The sequence below is a fragment of the Delphinus delphis genome, chromosome 2 (genome assembly GCF_949987515.2).
Source record: "Delphinus delphis chromosome 2, mDelDel1.2, whole genome shotgun sequence".
Taxonomy (NCBI): domain Eukaryota; kingdom Metazoa; phylum Chordata; class Mammalia; order Artiodactyla; family Delphinidae; genus Delphinus; species Delphinus delphis.
This window is the reverse complement of record NC_082684.1, coordinates 28,911,406-28,936,738: the sequence shown is the minus strand read 5'-3', so window position 1 is coordinate 28,936,738 and position 25,333 is coordinate 28,911,406. Positions and strand designations below refer to the sequence as shown.

General features: G+C 40.6%; 2 protein-coding genes and 1 pseudogene across 11 annotated transcripts in view; 1 reads left to right on the top strand and 2 right to left on the bottom strand.

Annotated features, from left to right (window-relative positions):
* ENTPD5 (ectonucleoside triphosphate diphosphohydrolase 5 (inactive)) overlaps nucleotides 1-3,948 on the bottom strand; it is a 36,060-nt gene extending 32,112 nt beyond the window's left edge. For 4 of the 10 annotated variants that reach the window (XR_009518317.1, XM_060004217.1, XM_060004228.1 and 1 more), the window contains exons 1-2: nucleotides 3,499-3,717; nucleotides 1,589-1,667 (exon numbers count right to left, since the gene is read on the bottom strand). The gene's annotated coding sequence lies outside the window, so the exon portion shown is untranslated. Of the gene's footprint in view, nucleotides 1-3; nucleotides 306-490; nucleotides 628-1,588; nucleotides 1,778-3,498; nucleotides 3,718-3,905 lie in introns of those variants that run through there. The other 6 variants (XM_060004220.1, XM_060004221.1, XM_060004218.1 and 3 more) reach the window with 6 other exon arrangements.
* A 180-nt stretch (nucleotides 3,949-4,128) lies between these two features.
* The window catches only part of BBOF1 (basal body orientation factor 1), a 38,732-nt gene continuing 17,527 nt past the window's right edge, over nucleotides 4,129-25,333 (top strand). Inside the window, exons 1-4 of the mRNA XM_060004214.1 lie at nucleotides 4,129-4,244; nucleotides 6,186-6,414; nucleotides 12,872-12,937; nucleotides 17,472-17,615. Coding sequence (XP_059860197.1) covers nucleotides 4,165-4,244; nucleotides 6,186-6,414; nucleotides 12,872-12,937; nucleotides 17,472-17,615 — 519 coding nt within the window. The 5' untranslated portion in view covers nucleotides 4,129-4,164. The remainder of the gene's footprint in view (nucleotides 4,245-6,185; nucleotides 6,415-12,871; nucleotides 12,938-17,471; nucleotides 17,616-25,333) is intronic.
* Nucleotides 14,300-16,404, bottom strand: LOC132419496 (ubiquitin-associated protein 1 pseudogene; annotated as a pseudogene).

Sequence of the window (25,333 nt, the reverse complement as noted above, 5' to 3'; positions counted from 1 at the left end):
AACCTCCCAGAATCCTCCTCACTGGAATCCATCTTGGCTGAGTGATGCGTGTGCCACCAGGAAGGACGCTGAGTCAGAGTGATTGGCCAGAGACAACCCAGAAACTAACCCCATTACCATAAAACCTGAGACTGCGAGCCACGTGGCACAGCAGTTTTCTTGGGTTCCCTTACCCTCCTGCTCTCCACCCGGGTGCCCCTTCCAAATAAATCTCTTGCTTTGGCAGCACGTGTGTCTCCTCAGACAATTCATTTCTGAGTGTTAGACAAGAGCCCACTCTCGGGCCCTGGAAGGCGTCCCCCTTCCTGCAACAATATCACAAGATGATAGCTATTTAATAGAATTCTATATTTGTACCACATGTAATGAAAAAGTAGGATGAAAGTAACTCTCCATGATATTCAGAAATATTGATCAGTCTCCTTCAGATGACAATAAATGCATCCAAGATTCTAAAGGGTGTGTGAAAACAAAACCCAAAACTGTTCACCTGGTCTCTTCTACTTATAAAACAGCATCAGCTATCAGGCAACTTCAAGGATGATTTATGAGTAGAAACTCGGTCTCCAAGCTAAACCAGAATAAAGTCACAGATGACTTTAGAGAGTAAACCCAATTCTGGAACTACTGGAAGAAAAAATTAGAAATAATATGTATTTTGAGATATAATCCTAAGTTCTTATTTGGCTTTTTGAGCAACTCCGCACTTGATGGTATTACAGTCAATGGGACAAGAGAAAAGTTAACACCTTTTGGCAAAGACAGAAAATCCAATTCAGGAAAACAAAACAAAACCAACCCAGGAGCAAATGAAGTACATTTACAGCTTTAGAACTACCATACGACCCAGCAATCCCACTACTGGGCATATACCCTGAGAAAACCATAATTCAAAAAGAGTCATGTACCAAAATGTTCATTGCAGCTCTATTTACAATAGCCAGGACATGGAAGCAACCTAAGTGTCCATCAACAGATGAATGAATGAAGAAGATATGGCACATATATACAATGGAATATTACTCAGCCATAAAAAGAAATGAAATTGAGTTATTCGTAGTGAGGTGGATGGACCTAGAGTCTGTCATAGAGTGAAGTAAGTCAGAAAGAGAAAAACAAATACCGTATGCTAACACACATATATATGGAATCTAAAAAACAAACAAACAAACAAAATAGTCTTGAAGAACCTAGGGGCAAGACGGGAATAAAGACACAGACCTACTAGAGAATGGACTTGAGGATATGGGGAGGGGGAAGGGTAAGCTGGGACAAAGTGAGAGAGTGGCATGGACATATATACACTACCAAACGTAAAATAGATAGCTAGTGAGAAGCGGCCGCATAGCACAGGGAGATCAGCTCGGTGGTTTGTGACCACCTAGAAGGGTGGGATAGGGAAGGTGGGAGGGAGGGAGATGCAAGAGGGAAGAGATATGGGGACATATGTATATGCATAACTGATTCACTTTGTTATAAAGCAGAAACTAACACACCATTGTAAAGCAATTACACTCCAATAAGATGTTAAAAAAAAAAAAAAGATAGCAGAGGTGTAACCTCACATCCAGATACTTGCCCTACCTACCAGGACCATAATGATCTTGTCTGCATGAGGATTCAGCCGAGACACTCCACATTTCTATGCTGACCAGGAACCATGCAAACTGGGCAAAAAAAGAATTACAAAACCAAGTCAACAAAACACTAAATGCTTATCCCAAGTTTTAAACGCATTAGCATTCTAAACAATAAAACAAAGCATGGGACTTCCCTGGTGGCACAGGGGTTAAGAATCCGCCTGCCAATGCAGGGGACACGGGTTCGGGCCCTGGTCGGGGAAGATCCCACATGCTGCAGAGTAACTAAGCCCGTGCGCCACAACTACTGAGCCTGAGCTCTAGAGCCCATGCTCTGCAATGAGAAGCCACGACAGTGAGAAGCCCACGAACCACAAGGAAGAGTAGCCCCTGCTCGCCACAACTAGAGAAAACCCGCACACAGCAAGGAAGCCCTAACACAGCCAAAAATAAATAAATTAATTAAATAAAACAAAGCAAATTTATTCAGCGAAATAAACTTCATAGTAAAACTACCTACAAGAAAGTATGAAAGGAAATGCTACCAGATAAATTGCTACATAGCAACTTCCTACTCTACTATCTGTACCATCGGATGTTTTTTACAAACATATGACTGAATAATAACATCCAGTTCTTTGGCAGAGATGTGGAGGTTCAGAAGACTACAGATTCTAGACCTACATCTACCACAGTGTGAATCTGGGCATTTCTCTTAGTCGTATTCAAGTTACAACAGCTTTAACTACAAAATCAAACTTAAAGTCAATAAAAATATGCTGTGTAATAAAATAACTATAATGTACATGTAAGTAAAGTATTATGCATATATATTAAGAAATAATGTTGTTACAGTCAAATTTTCATGTTTATAAATGAGTCTACAGACAACAAAAATTTTGGACTTTCATATGCACAGTAACCAATTTTTTAGAATGAATTCCAAATGTCAAGCCTCTGACAGAAGATGCCCTACCCTCTCTTTCCGGCAAGTTATCAATAGGGTGCATGTTCAGAACCTTAGACACAAAATCAATAACTTTATAGCTTCTATATGAGAATAAACCCCTTCAATGTATAATTCCACCATGGGCTCATGGAAATGTGACATGCAAATAGAGGGGGGGAAAGCACCAGAAGAGGGTAAGCCACTATCATGCAAGCAAATGGTATGGCTAAAAAGATTTCCAGCGCTCATTAATATTAACACCAATCAGCATGTTCCCCCTAACCACTGAATTCAGAAACAGAAACGACGTAAGTGGAAAAAAAAAGGGGAGGGTTTGCATCAGAAACCTCTGGAAAGGGTGTAGGGATTAAGTTCTCCTTAGCGAAATGGAGGAAGATGTACAATGAAGTTTTTAAAGAAATTTAAAATTCAATTTGAAAGGGAGAATAACGCACAGCAGAGCTTCAATCACAAGTTTTCTGTTGTCCCGGCACCTAGAATTCCCTGTCTTCCTCAGTAACTCCCGGACTAACTCACTGAATGAAGGCAGAAGCACAGAGCTCCTCCTCCGAAAAAGGCGAACAGTACCTTTCACTACTACTCCTTTTCACTGGCGTGCTGGAGGGGGGGGGCGGAGGGGGGCACCAACCCAAAACCAAAACGCACCAAAATGCATGAGCTTTCAACTTTACGCGACTCGCAGAAAAAAAAGAGGGCTGCGAACGCCAAGAGCTTATTAGCAAATGGGAATCCGGGGCTGGCCCTGGGCGGGCAGCGCCGGCCACGACAGTACAGAACGGGACCGAGGGCCTGACCCCAGCACACCCCTCTTCAAGGACTCTCCACGAGGCCCCGGAGCCTCTCCCAACCCAGGGGGCAGCCCTTCTGTCCCCGCCAGGCTTTCCGACGCCAGCAGCCGCTGCCCGCCTCACCCCCAGCCCCCCTCAGAGGAGTCCTCAACTGCCTCACCAAAAAATGTTTGGCCTGGGAAGCCCGTTGGCTGCGCCATCCCTTACAGAATTAGCAAGAGTTAAAAGCCAGGAGAGGGAGAAGGAAACCCAAAGAGTCGGGGGCAGCTTCGGGAGAGGCGGCGCAGGGACGAGAGCGAGGCTGCCACGGCCACGGTGGCTGCAGCGCGAGGGAAGGAGAGGACGCACGGGCGAGACGCGAAACGCTGCAAACCCGGCGGGAGCGGCGCTCTGACGACCGCGGCGCGCCGGCTGGACCCGCCGCGAAGCCAAGCCTCCTTAGCGGAGAGCGCCCCCACCGTCGCGCAGCCACCCGGGACTGGCCCCCTCCGGCCTCCCAGCCCGCCCCGCCGCCCTCCCAGCCCCGGCCCCCAGCTGCCTCAGGCATGTCCGCTCTCGCACACTCACCGCGCGCGCGCGCGCCTCCGCGGGGCGGCCGCCCGCCGCCCTCGGCGCGATCTCCGCCCCGCCCCCTGCGCCCGGCCAGTGGACTGGGCCCCGCGGGGCGGTGTCGGGGCTACGTCACGGGCGCGTGCGCTCTCTGAGCGCGGGCAGCGGCCTGCGCGGATAGTTACGGGCTCAGTGTGCCGGTTGTCCTTGGAGACGGGGCGGGGCCTGGGCGGCGCAGAGAGGCGCCAACGGCAGCAGGGCCGCTGGAGAAGCCAAGATGCCATCGAAGGGAAAGGACGAAAAGAAAGGGAAGGGTAAAGGTAAAGGCAAAGACAAAGACGAAGACAAGAAGAAGAAGTAAGGAGAAGCCACCCTGGGGTCCCTGCTCCCTGGGCCTACCCTCCCGGGATTCTCAGGGGCGGGCCAACTGGCGCCCTCCCGCCTCCCCTCCTGGACCCTCCTCTCTCCCCGCTTCTGAGAAGGACAGCCCCCATTGTTCAGATATTACCAAAATGCACGCCAAACCATACTACTTCAACTAAGACAAGAGTGTGAGGCTTGGGACCCTGAAGTAACTTAGATACAGCCCCTGCCTATGTGTAATGCGCTAACGAACGAGGAGGAGGCAGATAAGTTCCCAAAGAACAGAAGTAACATAGGACCGAATGAAGTTAAGTGCCAGTGGAGGGAAAAAGAATAGAGAATGCGGAAGAAGGGTTAGTTCTGACCCTAGATGTGAAGGTCAGGATAACATGTTTTAGGATATCGAAGATCCTCTAGGCCTGTGCTGTCCAATAGGGTAGTCACCTGTCACGTGTGGCCATTAAAATTAGTTAAAATTAAATAAAATTAAAAATTCAGATCCTCATTTGTACTGGCTACATTGCATGTCCTCAGTAGGCACATGTGGCTAGTAGTGGTGACTGTATTGGACAGCCCAGATATAGAGCATTAACACCATCACAGAAAGTTCTGTTGGACGGCATTGCTCTAGACCAGTGGTTCTCCGCCTGGGGTGATTTTTGGCTACCAGGAGACGTTTGTTAATATCTGGAGACATTTTTGGTTGTCACATCTGGGGACCTCTAGTGGATAAGAGACAAAGGATGCTGTTAAATATCTTACACTGCACAGGACAACCCCCAGCCCCACTCTAAACAAAGAATCGTGTAGCTCAGAATATTCGTAGTTGGGAAGCCCTGCTCAAGGCTTTAAGCTTCTCTAGAATAGGCACTAAGCGTTATTCACAGTATCTCTAGCACCTAGAGGAGACCCTGGATCATAGCAGATGCTTAATATTTGTTAAATAAACAAATTAAGGTGTCTGCTTGTGTATGCTTCAACTTGGATCTCCCCCCTCCCCCCCCCCCCGCACAAGAACTATGCTCTGGTGCTCTGGGTTCATTATTTTTTGCCTGTAGCCTGATCGATCTCAGCTATGTGGTTGAGATGATCGTGGACATCCAAAGGATCTCTGGATGATTGAAGTAGTTCCTTGGGCTTTTTTCAAGGATTCCTTTTGGTTCAAAGGAAAACATAAAGGATTTGACCAATTCAGGTAATTATTCATGTTTCCGCAAAGTGATCAGAATTTCTGAAGTGGATAGTATTGCGCTGGCACTAAAGCTTTGCAGGCTTGGAGTTGCTGCTAGATTGCCACTAAACCTATTAGATGACCCTAGTGGTTCCTAGACACATTGGAGTCATACACATTGTCCAACAACACTATATATGGGACCACAAGGAAATCCTTGCAAAGTTTATAAAGTAACTTGTTTAAGAGAGTAATGCATGCTCAATACAGAAAGTTTAGGAAACATAGAAAGTCAAACAGAAAACAAAACCACCTGTAGTCCCATCATCCAAAGATAACCACTACTATCATTTTGGAATATTCTTTTTCTTCTTTATAAAATGATAGCCCAATATACAAATTTATTTGTAACTTTTTTCCCCCAATGTATTATATAAGTATTCTTCTACAGTGTGATTTTTTAAAAAGTATAACTGTGTAGTTAGTCTAGCCTTTTTTAGAAGTGCCAACGGCTTATAACATTCCTGGAACTCACTAGCATGTTTTCTATTTTTGACCATGCAGCTGCAGTGCACATATCAACAAGGAGAAACACTGAGGCTAACAGACCATATATATTTCTTATTAACTCATTTATCCAACAGTATTTGCTCATATGTGCTAGGCAAATGCCAAGCAAAACAAATAACAATAAAGAGAAAGGTGTAATACTAATATAGTAGAGAAATAGTTATATGCTGTCAATGTGTCCTCTTCCTGTGCAGGAAGATGATAAAAGTTGAGGAATCTGCCATGGAGAGAGCCAAGGCCAATGCCTCCCTTTGGGAGGCCAGGCTGGAAGTCACAGAACTCTCTAGGATTGAGTATCGTGATACTTCCCGGAGACTGGCAAAATATAATGAAGAATTAAAGAAACAGCAGTATAGAATGGAGAAAGACACAGTGTCTGTATTGAACTACCTGAAGAAACAGGATCAGGAGAAGGATAATCTGGTAGGTAGGTAGAAACCCTCCTGAGCCTTAGTAACTACCTCTGTGGTTATACTGGTGTGTTATATATTTCAAGGATTTTAATTCCTGGAAATCTCATCACATAGTTAAGACACTTCAATTGACTTTATCTCTCCTTGAAGCAACGTGTTATTTCAGAATGGCTTTACTGTCAGAATTGGCTCTTTCTTATTTTCAGCCTCGTCCCATGTTTTCTTGCCTGAAACAAAGGTTGATGATCCTAAGGGAATATTATGATCAACTTTATTTTAAAAACAAGAGCATGATATATGACCTATATATATATTTTATGATACTGATAACTACTGAAGTAATTAATGATCTGTAAAGCAATTCACCGATAATCCGTGATCACATGATTATGAACCCAGCAAGTTGGATCTCTTCTTTTGGGCCTGTTGAATCTTGAATTTATCTTATTGAACTTTGTTGAAATGTTGGGAGTAGAGCTATCATTTTAAATCTGGGAAAAAAAGGGAAGGGAACTAACATTTTGGGGCCCCTGTTTGTGCCAGGCACTATACTAAGTACTTTACCTCTGCTATGTCATTTAGTCCTTTTAATAACCCCCTGTAGCTACAAATTGTCATTCCCATTTTACAGAAAAAAAATTGACTCTCAGGACAGGTAACTTGCCTGAAGTCACACAGCTAGTGGGTGGAACTTAGGTGTGACTTAAATTCTTCTCTTTCCCATCTGCTTCTATGAGTCCCATGGACGCCCAAGGAAATTTACACCATGCTTCATTCCCATGTATGTTTTTGTATTTTTACTATTTATGTATTATACATCCACAAATAATACATATTATAGTCTTGTTTTAAAATTTATATTAGTAGTGTCATATTGTACATATCTTTTGCAACTTCTCTTTTTTTTTTTTTTGCGGTACGCGGGCCTCTCACTGCTGTGGTCTCTCCTGCTGCGGAGCACAGGCTCTGGACACGGAGGCTCAGAAGCCATGGCTCACAGGCCCAGCCGCTCCGCAGTATGTGGGATCCTCCCAGACCGGGGCACGAACCCGCGTCCCCTGCACCGGCAGGCAGACTCTCAACCACTGTGGCACCAGGGAAGCCCGCAACTTATCTTTTTTATAAAACATGTTTTGTGGTATATTTACAAAAATCACATGATTCAGTTCATTGTTAAGAAGTTGATAATGAGCATGCTTTATTTTTTCATTCATTATTAACTGCTTTATAATATTACATCAAATAAATAAATAAACCAAAATTTATTTGTTCATACCACCCTATGGGTCAGTTAGACTCCATTTTTTCATTATTACAAATAGACCTTCAGTAAACATTCTTGTGTATGTCTGCTTGTGCCCATGTGTGAGAGTTTCTCTAGAGTAGACACTTAGGAGTTAAATTACTATATTATGAGGTATGCATCATTTCAACTTCACAAGGGTTTAAATTGAACTCCAAAGAGGTTATACCAATTTATACTTTCACAAGCAATGTATTAAAGTGAGTTCCCATTTATCCACATTTTTGTGAACACTTGATATATATATTTTTTAATTTATTTATTTTATTTTATTTATTTTTGGCTGCATTGGGTCTTCGTCACTGCGTGTGGGCTTTCTCTAGTTGTGGCGAGCGGGGGCTACTCTTCGTTGTGGTGTGCGGGCTTCTCATTGCGGTGGCTTCTCTTGTTGCAGAGCACGGGCTCTAGGCGCGCGGGCTTCAGTAGTTGTGGCACGTGGGCTCAGTAGTTGTGGCTCACGGGCTCTAGAGCACAGGCTCAGTAGTTGTGGCACACGGGCTTAGTTGCCCCACGGCATGTGGGATCTTCCCGGACCAGGGCTCGAACCCATGTCCCCTGCGTTGGCAGGCGAATTCTTAACCACTGTGCCACCAGGGAAGCCCAAAACATTTGATATTATACTTAATAATTTTTGCTCAATTTTATGTGTATAAATTGGTATGTCACTTTAATTTGTATTTTTCTGATTACTAGTCGCTTGAGCATCTTTTATATGTTCCTTAACCCATTTTTTATTGTTTTTATGTGTTTGCTTCAGTATACATATTGGAGTGATGCAGATGCAAATTCTGTATCATAAGGATGACATGCAAATTCATGAATCATTCCGTAATTTTTTTCAAATGCCACATTTTCAGGGAGACCCTTGCTCACTACCCTGTTTAAAATTAAAACCATCTCCCTTACTTTATTTTCTTGGTAATATTTATTACCTTTTGTCATACTATATGCATGTTACTTATGTATTTATTTTCTCTTTTCCTAATTAGAATGAAACAACACAGAAGTAAAGAATTGGGGGTCTTTTTAAATTGTCATTGAGTGCTGTATCTCCAGCATCTAGTATGGGCCTGGCACATAGTAGGCACTCATTAAAATTTTTTTGCATGTGTGAATGAATGGCTTGTGATTGCACTGATACTTTGAAAAAGTTAATAGAAATCAAACCTAAGATCAAGATTATATTGGAAGCATATCAGAGAAATCGGACAACTGAACATTTGTGTGGATTTTGTGTGTTTTTTTAAATAAAGTAATTTTTTTTGTACATTACTTTTTTTAACCCTCTTTCCTAGGCGACTTCCATTTTTAAAATTACTCTTTGAATAGTATGCATTATTAAAATTGTCTGCTATAAAGTATTATTCTAAAATAAGCCTTTAGGCCAGCCATGCAAATAATTTTCAAAATTCATTATATAGAAGCTTTGTGGTCTGCGTTAGCTAATTGATATTGGTCTGCATTTATCAGTATCACTGGTATTTCCTGATTTTCATCTGCCTCCATGTATCAAAGACCAGCATCTGGCTGTAGCAAATACATAATTTTCTCACAATCATAGATACCCATTAAAACCAAAGAAACTACTTTGGGAGGAAGAAGTAGAATAGATTCAATATACCCTGGTCAATTAGCTCTCTTAGAGTTTTGTTACTCATTCTACTATATCCTAGAAATGTGTTATTTGCTTAAACTTTATTTAAACTGTTTAGTCTTCATGTTAATTATAGAAATATTAGAAGTGAGGTGTGTTTTGAAAACTATTATATCTTGGACAAAATTAGGAGGTTTCACTTATTGGTTTTGGTATTTAAGGCTTTGTTCAATCAACACAAAATAAATCTAATTATATTTTACACCTGTCCTACATGGCTGAGGACTGTCTCAATTTATTTTAACACATTTTCAGGGTTTCCTTAAACTATTCTAAGATTATTTACAACAGTATTTCACTTCTGTATCTTCTGATTCTATAACCACGTCAAGGAATTTTTAGTTTAAAAAGCTACTCAGATTTCCTACTAAAACATACCAGCACCTTGGAGAAATGATTGATTCTAAGACTGGAGCAGGGAGAGTGAAAAATGAATTTGAACTAAAAAATGAATTTGGAATATCTTGTGACAGGAAGTCAGTAAAAAAAAAATTAAAGGACACGGCAGGTAGCTTGAAGGGGCTCCCACTGACCAAATCTGGGACATTCAAAATAAATAATGACAGTAATAAATTATAACTGAATAAAATGAGTCCATGAGTGCATACAACTAATAGATAAACACATACATTAATAAATAAGGGAGAGGGACTTCCCTGTGGCGCAGTGGTTAGGAATCTTCCTGCCAATGCAGGGGACACAGGTTCGAGCCCTGGTCTGGGAAGACCCCACATGCCATGGAGCAACTAATCCCATGTGCCACAACTACTGAACCTGCGCTCTAGAGCCCGCGAGCCACAACTACTGAGCCCGTGCACCTAGAGCCTGAGCTCTGCAACAAGAGAAGCCACCGCAATGAGAAGCCCATGCACTGCAACGAAGAGCAGCCCCCACTCACCACAACGAGAGAAAGCCTGCTCGCAGCAACGAAGACCCAACACGGCCAAAAATAAATAAATAAATAAATTTATTTATTTAAATAAATAAATTTATTTATTTAAATAAATAAATTTATTTATTTAAATAACTAAGGGAGAATAGAAAGTTTTTCCTTATAGTGGAATGCAGTAAATTATTAAATTTCCATGGAATGATGGAATTAGAAAAGTCACCATTTGGCTTCAGAGTAATAATTGATTCAGTCAAGAACAACAGCGGATGCTAAAACTAGTGGGTGAAATTTTGATGAGCAGAGGATATTTGCATAGTCTCAAAATACCTTGCCCCAAAATACTTAATAATTACAAAAGGAAAAATAGTAACTTTTAAGTGGAGAAACCTGGCGGACACAATCTTAACCAGTTGATTACAATTAACGTCAGTCACTTCATGACATGATGCAGTGACAAGGATACATTATCACTTAGGCAGTGTATGCCTGCCAAAAGGGCATAACCTGAATCTTCTCATGAAGAAACATCAGACAACTCCAACCCTGGCCAGTATTTTTCAAAAACTTTGATATCATAAAAGACAAAGGCTGAGAAACTGCCCCAGGTTAAAGAGAGTAGGATATATGACAACTAAGTGTAATCATAATCAGGGATTACATCCTGGACCAGGAAAAGGAAAGTTACAATAAAAGGACACCATTGGGACAATTGATGGCAAAATTTGAACATGGACTAGAGATTAAATAATAGTATTTTATCAATGTTAAATTTCCCAATTTTGATCATTGTACTGTGCTTGCAAGAGATTGTCCTTTTTCTTAGGAAATACATACTGAAATATTTAGGGGTACAGGGGTATGATGTCCTAGACTTATTTTCACATGCTCCAGAAAAAACAGTTTCAAACATCTGTATCATATATACGTATATTTAGGTAGACCTATCATAGAGGGAAAGCAAATGTGGCAAAATTGGGTGGAGAGTATATGAGAATTCTTTGTACTGTTCTTGAAACTTTTCTTTAAAAAAATCCTCATTTAAAAGAAGTGCAAATCAAAACTCCAAGTCATCACTTCACACCCATTAAGATAGCTACTATCAGAAAAACAAGGGACTTCCCTGGCGATCCAGTGGTTAAGACTTCACCTTCCAATGCAGGGACTGCGGGTTCAATCCCTGGTCGGGGAGCTAAGATCCCACGTGCCTCAGGGCCAAAAAACCAAAACAGAAAACAGAAAACCAGAAAATAGCAAGTGTTGCTGAGGATGTAGATAAATTGGAATCCTTGTGCACCGTTGGTGGGAGTGTGAAATGGCGTAGCCATTATGGAAAACAGTACAGAGGTTCCTCAAAAAATTAAAAATAAAATTATCATATGATCCAACAATCTCACTTTGGGGTACATTTCCAAGAGAATTTAAAGCAGGATCTTGAAGAGACAATTGCACACCCATGTTTTTGAAACATTATTCATATAAACATCATTCACATAAACATTATTCACATTCATATAGTCAAGATGTGGAAACAACCCAAATGTCTGTTGATGGATGAGTGAATAAAATGTGTTATACACATACAATGGAATATTATGCAGCTTTAAAAAAAAAGAAGGAAATCTTGTCATATGCTACAACATAGACGAACCTCAAGGCCGTTATGCTAAGTGAAATAAGCCAGTTACAAAAGGACAAATACTGTATGATTCCACTCATATGAAGTGTATGTGGACAGGGAATGTTGCCCGACATTCCAGTAAACAATGAACGTTGCCCACTATTCCAGTTCTATAAGGATCAAGCCATCAGCCATTGCAGCCCCTTACCCCTGCCCACCACCTGCCTTCCCCCCATGGTGCGTCCTGAAGGGAGTTCAGGATGGAGAAAAACAGGAAGCCTTCTGTGCTTTGGATACTGACCCTAGATAGTTAAGATGCATATCTAAGGAATAATTACAAGCCCAGATGTTGCATCTTCCCTTATATAGAAAAGCACTAAAGTCATTAACTTGAAATGCCCATTCCATTTGATGTCTGACTACATGTTTTTTTCCAGCAAGAAACTCCTGTATATCCCAGCTCCTCTCTTACCTCTTCTGAGCAGTTCCTCAGAGCTCTCTGAGAGGCTGTTTCCCAGGCTATAGCCCTCAGTATAATCCTAGAATAAAACTTAATTCACAACTTTCAGGTTGTGTGGTTTTTCTTCAGTGGACATATCTGAAGTAGTCAAAATCATAGAAACAATGCAGAAAGGCTAGGGGGAGGGAAAAGAAGGAATTAATGTCTCATGAACATAGAGTTTCTGTTTTGCAAGAAGAAAAATTTCCAGAGATCTGCTGCACAACAATGTGAATATATACTTAAAAATGGTTAAGATCGTAAATTTAATGTTGTGTTTTTTACCACACACACACACACACGTTACCCAGGCAATTGTGATGATAGCCAAGTTTTGGAAGCTGGCGATAGCATGTTAACAGGGTGGATTATGTCCTCTATTCTCTTCTTTCCACGTCTCCAACCCTACTGGTTTTAATATCATGTGAAAACTTGACTGCTTAATTAAGTTAGGATGCAGAGTGATTTCTTTACCTTCCTCTGTATTTCCATTTTCTACAGATTGAAAAACTGAAACAGCAATTGAATGAAACTAAGGGAAAAGCCCAAGAAGAGAAGGAAAAATTGGTATGTACATTGGTGGTCACTTACTGGTGGTCAGGTTTCTGGCAAGTTCAGATATTTAAGACACAAGGAGAACAAGTGAGTAGATCCTTTGAGCAGCTCAGTGACCTTAAAGCCCACACACTTGATTGTACAGAAGCTCAAAAATAACATAAAATTTTGTTATTGTAGAAAACCATCTGGTAGTAGTGGTGTTTACTGATCTTGAGCTCTAGGGCTTTTCAGTGGGCAGAGCTAGGAAATATATAGTTTTTGAAGATTAAAATATATCATAAGCCCATACTAATACTTTAAATTCAGATGCAGGAGTACAGGATTTTTACTTAACTTTATCTGTGTCTCCTTTCTTCCTCACCAAAAACTGTGGTTCTTAATGATACCAGTATAATTGTGTATTTTCTTCAAACCTTAATACATCAATAGGCACAGAATACTAATATTAATACTACCACCAACATAAATTAGTGGATACAGTTTAAGATTTGGGGGGGACACTTTTCCCCTTAGGATATATACTGATAGGGATCTACAATCAAATTAACAAGGTTTAAAAATGATTTGAAATAATTCCTTCCTGTGAGGATATGCCACCAACTCAACAACACATTTTGCTTTTGATTTTTAGGAGTTGCTTTATAAAGTTTAATTTAATGTACAATTATGTAACTATAATTATGTAAAATATTTATATGGTTCCAAAGTAAAATCTGTCAAACATGGTATATTCTGAGAAATCTAACTTCTATCCATGTCTCCACAATATACCAGAGTATATTGTCAAAATGGATTTTTGTCAACATAGGTAAGAAATGATATTTCAGTGTACTTCAATTTGCATTTCTTTTTTTCTTTTTTTTACCTTTTAGATTTTTATTAGTAGTTCTCTCTGAAGAATCAAAATAGTTGGCAAATTACTTTAGATTCATCAAGACTGTATATCCTTAGTATTTAGATCTTTAATGATGTACAACATAATACAAAACAAACCAAAGAGACTGATTTCTATGACTAGGTGTTATTCATTGTGTCATCCTAGGGCAAGGGCCTGGAGGGAGAGGCTGTTCTCCAGGGAGAACTGAGGGGGAGTGAGTGCTGGGTGACTAAATCACAGCCTCTTTCTTCCCCACTTGATGTGCTGGGAAGGGGCCAATGATTTCTTAAACTGACAACTGTTTTCTAGAGCAGGGGGCTCTAAAATCTGGGGTAGCAGAAGACTGTGGTCCAAACCAGGCCAAAGGAAACAGGCTGGAGCAGGGAAGTATGGTAACTGCCTGGCAGAAAAGTCAAACTCAGGGCCCCAAGGGGAAAAGGGCCTTCTTTGCAGCTCAGAGACACTGCAGAACCAGTGTAACACTAAGTGACATCGTTAAAAGGGGAAAAAAACAAAACCCTGGAAGAAACTTTCAATTGCACTCAACTTGGATTAGAGGTCAGTCCACCCTTGCAGAGAAGGGAAACATCTAGCCCCAAAGTAGCACTGAGTCTGGCCCTCCCACCTCCTTCTCCCCAATTCCTTTTGGCAGCTGGGCCAGGTTTCAGCTGAGGCCATACAGACCCCAGAAAGACCAGAGAAGTCTCTCTGGATGGCCAAGGTGGGAAGGACACTTCTCAGAATACAAATACTTTTACTATGGAAGGAGCCAGGACAGTTCTGGGGGCATTTGCATGCCCAAATCTTCCCCACTTTCTCCCCAGCTCAGGACCTAGGCTCATAGAGACTTGGCAAGCACAGTCTCTACACCTGACCTTCCACCCCCAAAAGAAAATCCGGAAGTGTGCCCCTTCTTCCCCACAGGTGGTCTCCTCAGGGCCTTCGGCAGCGGGGGCTCCGTGGCAGGGCCTAAGCAGGGCCTGGTCTCAGCTGGCTCCCGCCCGAGCCATGAGGTCTTCCAAAGCATTGTCCTGGTTATTGTTGTGTAATAGCAGAACTTCCTTATTATCTTTCAGTCCAAAGCCCATTTCCTTAAATTTGCTCATTAACTGAAGGAACTGCATCATCTTTTCCTCTAACACTGCTGCATTTCCAGAGCCTCTTCCACTTAAAGAGGGTCAAAGCCCTTCTCACAGAGCTGTCCATGTGCAAAGAGATAGTTGAGAATCTGCTCAATATTCTCTCCTTTCTTCTTCATGGCTTTCAAGACATACTCATATGAATAGCCCATGTCGATCACCGTCTCCACACATTGCCGCTCACAGCGTCTGCAGTTCAGAATAAGCCTGGGGACAGCTGGGAGTGTTGGGCACTTGTGACATTGAGGAATTAGGAGATGTGACCGTGGGACACGTATTTGGAGGTGACGATTCTTCTGTGCACACAGACAAGACAGAGAGGGAAGGCATCTGGGAATGGTTCAGGGTTAGCGCCTCTGTGCCACTGTCCAAGTTCAAAGCTGAAAGCCCAAGCGTATGATGCCCATTGAGCTCACTGGCACTGCTTTGGGTGGAAGGCTTTAGGGAATTCTGGAACGTGCCACTGCAGAGGCAGGATGTGCTGTGGAAAGTGCTTGCCATCTTGGCTGTCTTCTGACTGCTGTCATCAGAGTCAAGTTTGGGGAGGGACAGGGACTTGATATTGCTTACTGCAGGGATGGGGGGAGGGACACTTTGGAAGACAGCGACATCTTTTCACAGTTGCCCAACTGTGGTAAGGTTATAAAGCCACTGGGTTTGTGAAGAGGCTTGAAATCTAGGGTTGCCTGCTCCAGGGATGCCAGGACCTCCTCATCCTGTAACACAGACCCAGAGCCACCTCTAGGCAAGTCACTGTCCCATAACTGGGCCATAATGGGTCCACTGGTTCCTACCAGAATGTTTCTCAGCTCTTCCTTCTCATCAATAGTTTTTAACTCCAGATTATCAAACGGGTCTTCTTCACACTCAAAGTCAGCAGGATTGAAACCTGCCTTTGTGTGGGGTGGGCTGAGAACTTTCTGTCTTGTGGCACTGCTGCTGACCCGAGTCAGGGTGAGGATGCTGTTGTGCTGTAAGCTGGCAAGGATGGGATTGATAGGAGGTGGCATTGTGGCTGTACCGTGAGTCTTGGAGAAGCTCATTTTGCTGTCACCCTCTGGGCCACTCTTAGAATTCACTTTAGCTTCTGCTTCCTCAGCCTCGTGCTCTGCTTCCCACTGGGTTCCTTGGATTTTCTTAATGTCTTCAGCCCACTCAATGGTTTTCTTTTCCAAAGAGAAGCCATTCTGTACTTCTCTGACAACCTGCAAACAGTCAGGCAAGGAGAAGCCAATAGGTAGACCAACTTTAGCTGGTGTTTTGAATTTGTCTCCTATCTTAAATGGGACATCATCAAGGTCACTGAAAGTCCCATGAAAATCTGCACCCAACTTCTTAGAAGCCATTTAGAACCTGAACGCTGCCGCCGCTGTCCCAGAAGCTGAAAGGTGCTGCCACCGACCGGCCTCCCAGGCTCAGTCCCCGCTGAGCTCCTGACGGCCCCTAGGGAGAGCGAACACCACCACCTTCAACTCTGCCCTACCCAGGCCAGGCCGTCACCGTCACCGTAGCCACCGCCAGGGCCACAGCTGCCATGTTGAAGCCCCACTTCCCTCCTCCTTCCTGCATTTCTCTTATTATGAGCTAGGTTGAGCATTTTTTCATGTGGTTGAGAGTCATTTGTATTTCTTTTGATAGCCCTTGTTCATGTTTTAATTGTGTTATTGGGCCTTTTTCTCCTCTATTTCCCTCTTTTTTTTTTCCTTACCCTCTCCTTCTCTTCCCTTTCTCCTCCTCTCTTTTTTCTCCTTCTGTCTCCCCCTTTCCTTCCTCCTTTTCCACCTTCTTCCTTGTTTATTTATAAGAGATATTGGCCCTCCCTTTGTCTCTTAGCTTACTAACTTTAATTTAGGATCAGGGATGTTATTTATTTTTCTTACAGGTTAAAGATTTGTTCAGTCTTCTCATAGCTCTTTTATTTTTTAAAATAAATTTATTTATTTGTTTTTTATTTTTGGCTGTGTTGGGTCTTCGTTGCTGCACACAGGCTTTCTCTAGTTGCGGTGAGTGGGGGCTACTCTTCATTGCAGTGCTTGGGCTTCTCATTGCGGTGGTTTCTCTTGTTGCGGAGCACAGGCTCTAGGTACATGGGCTTCAGTAGTTGCAGCACGTGGGCTCAGTATTTGTGGCTCTCCCATGCTCTAAAGCACAGGTTCAGTAGTTGTGGCACACGGGCTTAGTTGCTCCGCGGCATGTGGGATCTTCCCGGACCAGGGCTCGAACTTGTGTCCCCTGCATTGGCAGGCAGATTCTTAACCACTGCACCACCAGGGAAGTCCCTCATACCCCCTTTTAAATAAATATCTACATCTTCTATACAAGATCAGCTCACTTTAGAATTTTTTACTTATTCAAGGCACTTGGTCTCTTTTAATAAAAATTAAAACTTTATGCAAAAGCAAAAATAAAAAGGGAACAATTTCTTCAAAGATAGACAAATGGCTTAAGGCTTCATATGGAACAGGACTCTGTGTGACCTCTGTTCTTTTTCCTAACTCATTTACCTTTTTTTTTTTTTTGCCTACAGGAACAAAAATATACTGTGCAAATAAGTGAGCTGGAGGGACAGTTCCGTCAAAAAGCCAGAGAAATTGGCATGATTCAGACAGAGCTCAAAACAATAAAACAATTCCAGAAGAGAAAAATCCAAGTAGAGAAAGAATTAGATGATGTAAGTTTCTTTCTTTCTTCCTTTTTTTTTTTTAAAGGAGATTAGAATTAGCTACTTATGTCTGAAAAGGCCTTCATAGAAATTTACTCCTATGAGATAGTAAAGGAATCCCTTTGACATTTTAGAGATTATATGGGAGAAACAGGGAAGATATATCAATGTAGGACTGGACGCAAAAAGTCTTGATGGTTAGACTTTTCTTTTTCTCAGCTTTGATTTCTTTGTGAATTCACCAGATCTTAGCGAATACACCCACTCACATTTATCAGCAGTTAAACCTTTGGAACTACAGATCCAGAAAAACATTAGGGGCAAAGTAGCGAAGTTCTAAAGGACAATATGTCTAGACTGATGAATGATAATTTTAGAAAAATTTAAGGCACTCTGGGTAGGGCTGGATGTGGTGAGGAAAACTGAGTACTTTCAGAAAGTTTCTCTGACCTTGCATGCTCTTTCCATTCCCTCAGTTCAGAAAATAGTTCTCTTGCATTAACGACAATGCAATAAATGGCACAGATGAGGGCTGGGCACAAGTAGCTGAAATCAGCTTTGTGGTTTTGGGCAAATTACTTACCCTCTCTATACCTAGGTTTCCTCATCTGTAAAATGGGGGTGATAAGAGTTATTGGCTCATAGGGTTGTTGTAAGGCTTAAATGAGTTCATATATGTAAAGTGCTTAAAATAGTGTATGTCACATAGTTAGAATTAACAGTGGTGTGTAGCTCTCTGCAAAAAAAGGTCCTCATTTGTAGCATTTGCTGATTTCCTTGGTGTAAATACTTATGTTGTGGCCAATTTCAAGCTACCAATGCTTTTACAATGTGCTAGCAAAATTCCTGGTATGAGCCAGCTCTAACACGCAACTGCTGCTATTATTAGTAATAGTAACAGAAGTAGTATTGCCACCTGAGATAGCCATACACCATGTGGTATAGGGGCTAAATGTTGGTGCTTTGAAGTCATACTGCTAGAGTGTAAATACTGTCTTCACTACTTGGGTATCTTGTTAAGTTTCCTCATCTGTAACATGGGGGTGAGAACAATAGTACCAATTTCAAAGGGTCATTGTGAAGACTAAATGAAATACAGGTTTCCCTCGCTATCTGAAAGTAGTTCCTATGAAACCTTTCCTAAGCTGAAGAAGCAGTTACCATAGGACACACCTTGCTAACAGAAGCACAAAATCAAGATAAAGCACAGATGCTCACAGACGTAGTTCAAAGCTATGGCAGCTTGACGCTGAGTATAGTTCCCAGGGAAGGAGTTTAGTGGTGCCACTCCCCTCGTTGCTAAGGGTGTGCTTTGCCTCAGTAACACCGCTCGCTGCTGAACACTATTTTTTTGCTTTTCGCCTTTTTTTCATAAAAGTGAAAATCCTCTCTGGATTACTTTTGGTTAGCGAAAACAGGTACTAATGTAGATTTTTTTGTAAAAGCAGAGTGGTGTAAAGCGAACTTTCAGAAAAGCGGGGAATACGTGTAATCTGTTTTACTGTAAATGCTTAGTACTGTATGATAAAGATTACCTGCTGTTGCTGATCCTGCTATTCTTATTACTGCACATTAGACTCCTAAGAAATTGTCAGTCTTATAACCGGTAGTTTGTACCCTTTGACCAATATCTCCCCATTTCCCCCTCCCCCAGCCCAGGTAACCACCACTCTGAGTTCAACTTTTTTTTTTTGGCGGGTCCCTAGGGCTTGTGGGATCTTAGTTCCCCGACCAGAGTTTGAACCTGGGCCCTAGGCAATGAGATCTCTGAGTCCTAACCACCGGACCGCCAGGAAATTCCAAATGTGGACGTATTTTAAGTTCACCACACCACCGCAGTACAAAGTACACACTACTGCAGGAATAATCTTAAAATATCACAGTTCTGATGATGTTCTGGTCACTTCCCTCAAGAATCTTCCTTAGTAATAGACTCACAGACTTAGAGAACGAACTCATGGTTACTGGGGGGAAGGGTGGAGGGAAGGAATAGTTAGGGAGTTTGGGATTGACGTGTACACACTGCTATATTTAAGGTAAAAATAGCAACAAGGGGGGGAAAAGAATCTTCTTTAGTAAAGAAGATTATAAACAATCTTCTCTATTGTAAACAGAATATTGTCCAGACACCTTAGCGTGAAAATCAAGACCCTACACCTACTTTGGAACATATTATTTCCTTTTCCTACACTTTCCCATACACACCACCTTTAATCCACCCAACCCGGATATTCCCTGAAGTCTTTTCTGCCTTTCTTTGTTTACGCTGTTTCTTCTATTTGGAATATACTCCTGATAGAGCTCTGTCCATTAAAATTTTACCTATTCTTCAGAGGCTCAGCTCAAATGCGTATTCTCCATAAGAACTTCCTCAGTGTACTATTTAAAAGTAATAATTTTCTTCTTGCCATTTGTGACAATTTGGACAAAACTTGAGGGCGTTATGCTAAGTGAAATAAGTCAGACAGAGAAAGACAAATACTGTGCAATACAATTTATATGTGGAATCTAAAAAAAGCTGAGGGACTTCCCTTGTGGCGCAGTGGTTAAGAATTCCGCCTGCCAGTGCAGGGGACACAGGTTCAAGCCCTGGTCCAGGAAGATCCCACATGCCGCGGAGCAACTAAGCCCGTGTGCCACAACTACTGAGCCTGCACACTAGAGCCCACAAGCCGCAACTGTTGAGCCCTCATGCCACAACTACTGAAGTCTGCACGCCTAGAGCCTGTGCTCTGCAACAAGAGAAGCCAGCACAATGAGAAGCCCACACACCACAACAATGCGTAGCCCGCGCGCGCCACAACTAGAGAAAGCCTGCGCACAGCAAAGCAACGAAGACCCAACACAGCCAAAAATAAATAAAATAAAATAAATAAATATATTAAAATAAATAAATAATTTAAAAAGCTGAACTTTGGGAATTCCCTGGTGGTCCGTGGTTAGGACTTGTTACTTTCACGGCGGTGGCGCAGCTTCAATCCCTGGTCTGTGGATCCCACAAGCAGTGTGGTGCAGCCAAAAAAAACCACACTGAACTCAGAGTGGTTACTTGGGCTGGCGGGGGGAGGAATGATGAGATGTTGGTCAAACGGTAAAAACTGCCAGTTATAAGACTGACAAGTTCTTAGGAAACTAATGTACAGTATGGTGATTATAACTAATAATACTGTATGACATACTTGAAAGTTGCTAAGAGAGTAGATCTTAAATGTTCTTGCTACAGAAAAAGAAATGGTAGTTTTTGTGACATGATGGAGGTGTTAGCTAATGCTATGGTAGTAATCATTTTGCAATATAGTATATCAAAGTAACACATTGTACACCTTACATTTACACAATGTTATAGATTAATTATATTTCAATTAAGCTAGAAAAAAGAGAAAAAAATTTTTAAAAGATGATTAGCAAAAAAGTAATTTTTTTGTATGTTTCCATAGCATTTTGTATTTCTTTTATACCACTTAGCCCATTCTATCTTGATATTATATTTATTATTTGTCTTATCTCCCCTGCTAGATTGTAAATTTTTTGAGGCATGAACAGTACTGTGCTTTGTATTCATTGAAGGACAGGATACACAGTAATGCTCAATAAATCTATGTTAAATGCTGAGTGGGTCTTTTATTAAATGTAATTTAAGGAATATCAAGTTTTCCACTAAATGGGAAGAATCCTTCCACAAAGTGTATGTATATCAAATCATCATGACGTACACTTGAACTATCATACATTTTATTTATCTACAATTCCTCAATAAAGCTGAAAAGTTTCTAGAAAGAATATCTAGTTTTGTTTTATATGAAAATGCTGCAGAATGAATCAAGTTAAGTTCACTAACTTTTCAGGAACTTTAAAATAGCCATCCTAGGTGTAGGTATACATTCTGAATCAAAGTGAATTAGGAACTAGTTGTTAAGGAAACACTCCCATTTACCATTGCAACAAAAAGAATAAAATACCTAGGGATAAGCCTACCCAACTAGACAAAAGACCTGTATGCAGAAAACTATAAGACACTGATGAAAGAAATTAAAGATGATACCAACAGATGGAGAGATATACCATGTTCTTGGATTGGAAGAATCAACATTGAGAAAATGACTCTACTACCCAAAGCAATCTACAGAGTCAATGCAATACCTATCAAACTACCAATGGCCTTTTTCACAGAACTAGAACAAAAAATTTCACAATTTGTATGGAAACACAAAAGACCCCAAATAGCCAAAGCAATCTTGAGAAAGAAAAATGGAGCTGGGGAATCAGGCTCCCTGACTTCAGAGTATACTACAAAGCTACAGTAATCAAGACAGTATGGTACTGGCACAAAAACAGAAATATAGATCAATGGAACAGGATAGAAAACCCAGAGATAACCCACACACATATGGTCACCTTATCTTTGATAAAGGAAGCAAGAATATACGATGGAGAAAAGGCAGCCTCTTCAATAAGTGGTGCTGGGAAAACTGGACAGCTACATGTAAAAGAATGAAATTAGAACACTTCCTAACACCATACACAAAAATAAACTCAAAATGTATTAAAGACCTAAATGTAAGGCCAGACACTATAAAACTCTTAGAGGAAAACATAGGCAGAACACTCTATGTGTTCTGCAACCAAGATCACAGCAAGATCCTTTTTGACCCACCTCCTAGAGTCATGAAAATAAAAACAAAAATAAACAAATGGGACCTAATGAAACTTAAAAGCTTTTGCACAGCAAAGGAGACCATAAACAAGATGAAAAGACAACCTTCAGAATGGGAGAAAATATGTGCAAACGAAGCAACTGACAAAGGATTAATCTCCAAAATATACAAGCAGCTCATGCAGCTCAATATCAAAAAAACAAACAACCCAATCCAAAAAAGGGCAGAAGACCTAAATAGACATTTCTCCAAGGAAGATATACAGATTGCCAACAAACACATGAAAGGATGTTCAACATCACTAATCATTAGAGAAATGCAAATCAAAACTACAATGAGGTATCACCTCACACCAGTCAGAATGGCCATCATCAAAAAATCTACAAACAGTAAATGCTGGGGAGGGTGTGGAGAAAAGGGAACCCTCTTGCACTGTTGGTGGGCATGTAAATTGATACAGCCACTATGGAGAACAGTATGGAGGTTCCTTAAAAAACTAAAAATAGAACTACCATACGACACAGCAATCCCACTACTGGGCATATACCCAGAGAAAACCATAATTCAAAAAGAGTCATGTACCAAAATGTTCATTGCAGCTCTATTTACAATAGCCAGGACATGGAAGCAACCTAAGTGTCCATCAACAGATGACTGGATAAAGAAGATGTGGCACATATATACAATGGAATATTACTCAGCCATAAAAAGAAACGGAATTGAGTTATTTATAGAGAGGTGGATGGACCTAGAGTCTGTCATGCAGAATGAAGTAAGTCAGAGAAAAACAAATACTGTATGCTAACACCTATATATGGAATCTAAAAAAAAAAAGGTTCTGATGAACCTAGGGGCAGGACAGGAATAAAGATGCAGACCTACTAGAGAATGGACTTGAGGACACGGGGAGGGGGAAGGGTAAGCTGGGACGAAGTGAGAGAGTAACACTGATATATGTATGCTACCAAATGTAAAACAGATAGCTAGTGGGAAGCAGCTGCATAGCACAGGGAGATCAGCTTGGTGCTTTGTGAACACCTAGAGGGGTGGGATAGGGAGGGAGGGAGGGCGGCTCAAGAGGAAGGGGTTATGAGGATATGGGGTTATATGTATACATATAGCTGATTCACTTTGTGATACAGCAGAAACACAACATTGTAAAGCAATTATACGTCATAAAGATGTTAAAAAAAGAAAAACTAGTTGTGCATATTCTTTTGGGCCTTGGTGTGATTTTTTTTAAAGAACAATGTTGCCACCTAGTGGAGAAATAAATTTCAACCCTTTGAAAGAGGGGTGGTGGGCCAGGAAAACTTAAAATTCAAAGGCAAAAGACACTGGCTAATGGGAAAAAATAAGATGGTTATGTGGAATCCCAAATATGGAAGAACTAAGGCAGGTGTGGGGCCCATGAATTTAATAAAAGGGAGGAAAATTAATTATACTGTGCTATAGGATTCATTATACAAATTTAAAAGAGGCCAATTAAGTTTAGCTTATCAAAAGGTATTCAAAGCATAAATTTAAAGAAAAAATGATTTTCATTACCTGATTAACAAAAGGAGCATACATTGGTAGGTTGCAATTAATATTTTTTAAATAATTTGTTTTAGTCTTTCTTCTTTTGACAAAGTGATAATACCCATTTCAGCAAATTTAGCTGATAAGAGAAAATGAAAAACCCTCCCCTCACAACTATATTACTTAAAGATAACCACTGTTAATATTTTGGTATATTGTCTTTAGTTTTTCCACCTCTGCTATGTATAAATATATTTTAAAGTATCTACAATATATGCTATTTTTACAAAAATGAGGTTATGGTGTACAAATTGTTTGTTAACCTGATTTTTTCACTTTACATATTGTGAACATTTTTCAATGCCATTATGTATTTTTCTATAAAACCTTTTGACTACATGCATGGAATTTCATTGGGTAGATATATCATGATTTACTAATCGGTCCCTTGTTGTTGGACATTTGGACTTTTCTCTAATTTTTCACTATTATAAACTGAGGAACATCTAAGTAACAAAGTATTTTTCTATATTTTTAATTAGTTTTTAGGATAACTTCCTAGAAGTTATAGTGAAATTTCTAGGTTAAATTAGAACGTGAACTTTTAAGGTTTTTCATATGCATTGCCTAATTATCTTTCAAAAGATTTATTTATTAATTTATAGATTTTTGGGGACCCCAATGGCAATTGAAAGGTCCACCCCCCCATCCCACTGGCATGGTAGACATTTCCACAAATTTATATATTGACATTAATTTTGAAAGTCTTTGACAATATGAGGCCATTTTTTTAAATTGTCTAAAAAGTACAGGAAGAAAGAAGAACATCTGAAATCATATGATATGGATCAAATGGAGATTTAATACTGTTAGGACAGAGATCACAGGAAGGAAAATTGTGAAGTATAAGGGAGGACAATATTAGACATAAAATAACTAACCTCTGTATTAAATGGTTACTATTCTAAGTATTTTGTGTGTATTATTTGTTATTTAATCTTTGTCACACCTCTATGAGAATAGCTACTATTATTATCCTCTTTTTACCCTGGAGATTTGAGACTTAGAGAAGATAAGTGATTTGCCCAAACAGCTGGTAAGTCAGAGAGGTAACAGTTGAACTCTGGTCTGTGTGATGGAAAGCTCTTCTCTACTGCCTTTTTTTGTGGCATGAATATTAGATTGAGTGTGCCGATTTCAATCTGATTGGTTCTTGCCAGTATATATAGCCTTCAGGATCATAACTTTAAGTTAGCTCAATTCTCTTTGCCTGGAAGAATTTTATGTCCTTTTTATTCTATGTAGTTTTAGAGGATAGAAGGATCTGTCTATGGGAATCACAGGGAGATACTTTTTAGATTGATACTAGGAAGAATTTTCTAAAAATGGGAACTCTTAAAAGGGCAGCCTAGTGAATTAATAGGATTTGATTAGTGATACTTCTGTCTCTAGATATTTTTCTCATAGAAGAGATTCCTATATTAAGTGGGAGATTTGTATAGTCTGACTCCTAAGATTCCTGGTAATTCTAAAATATTATGATTCTGTAAG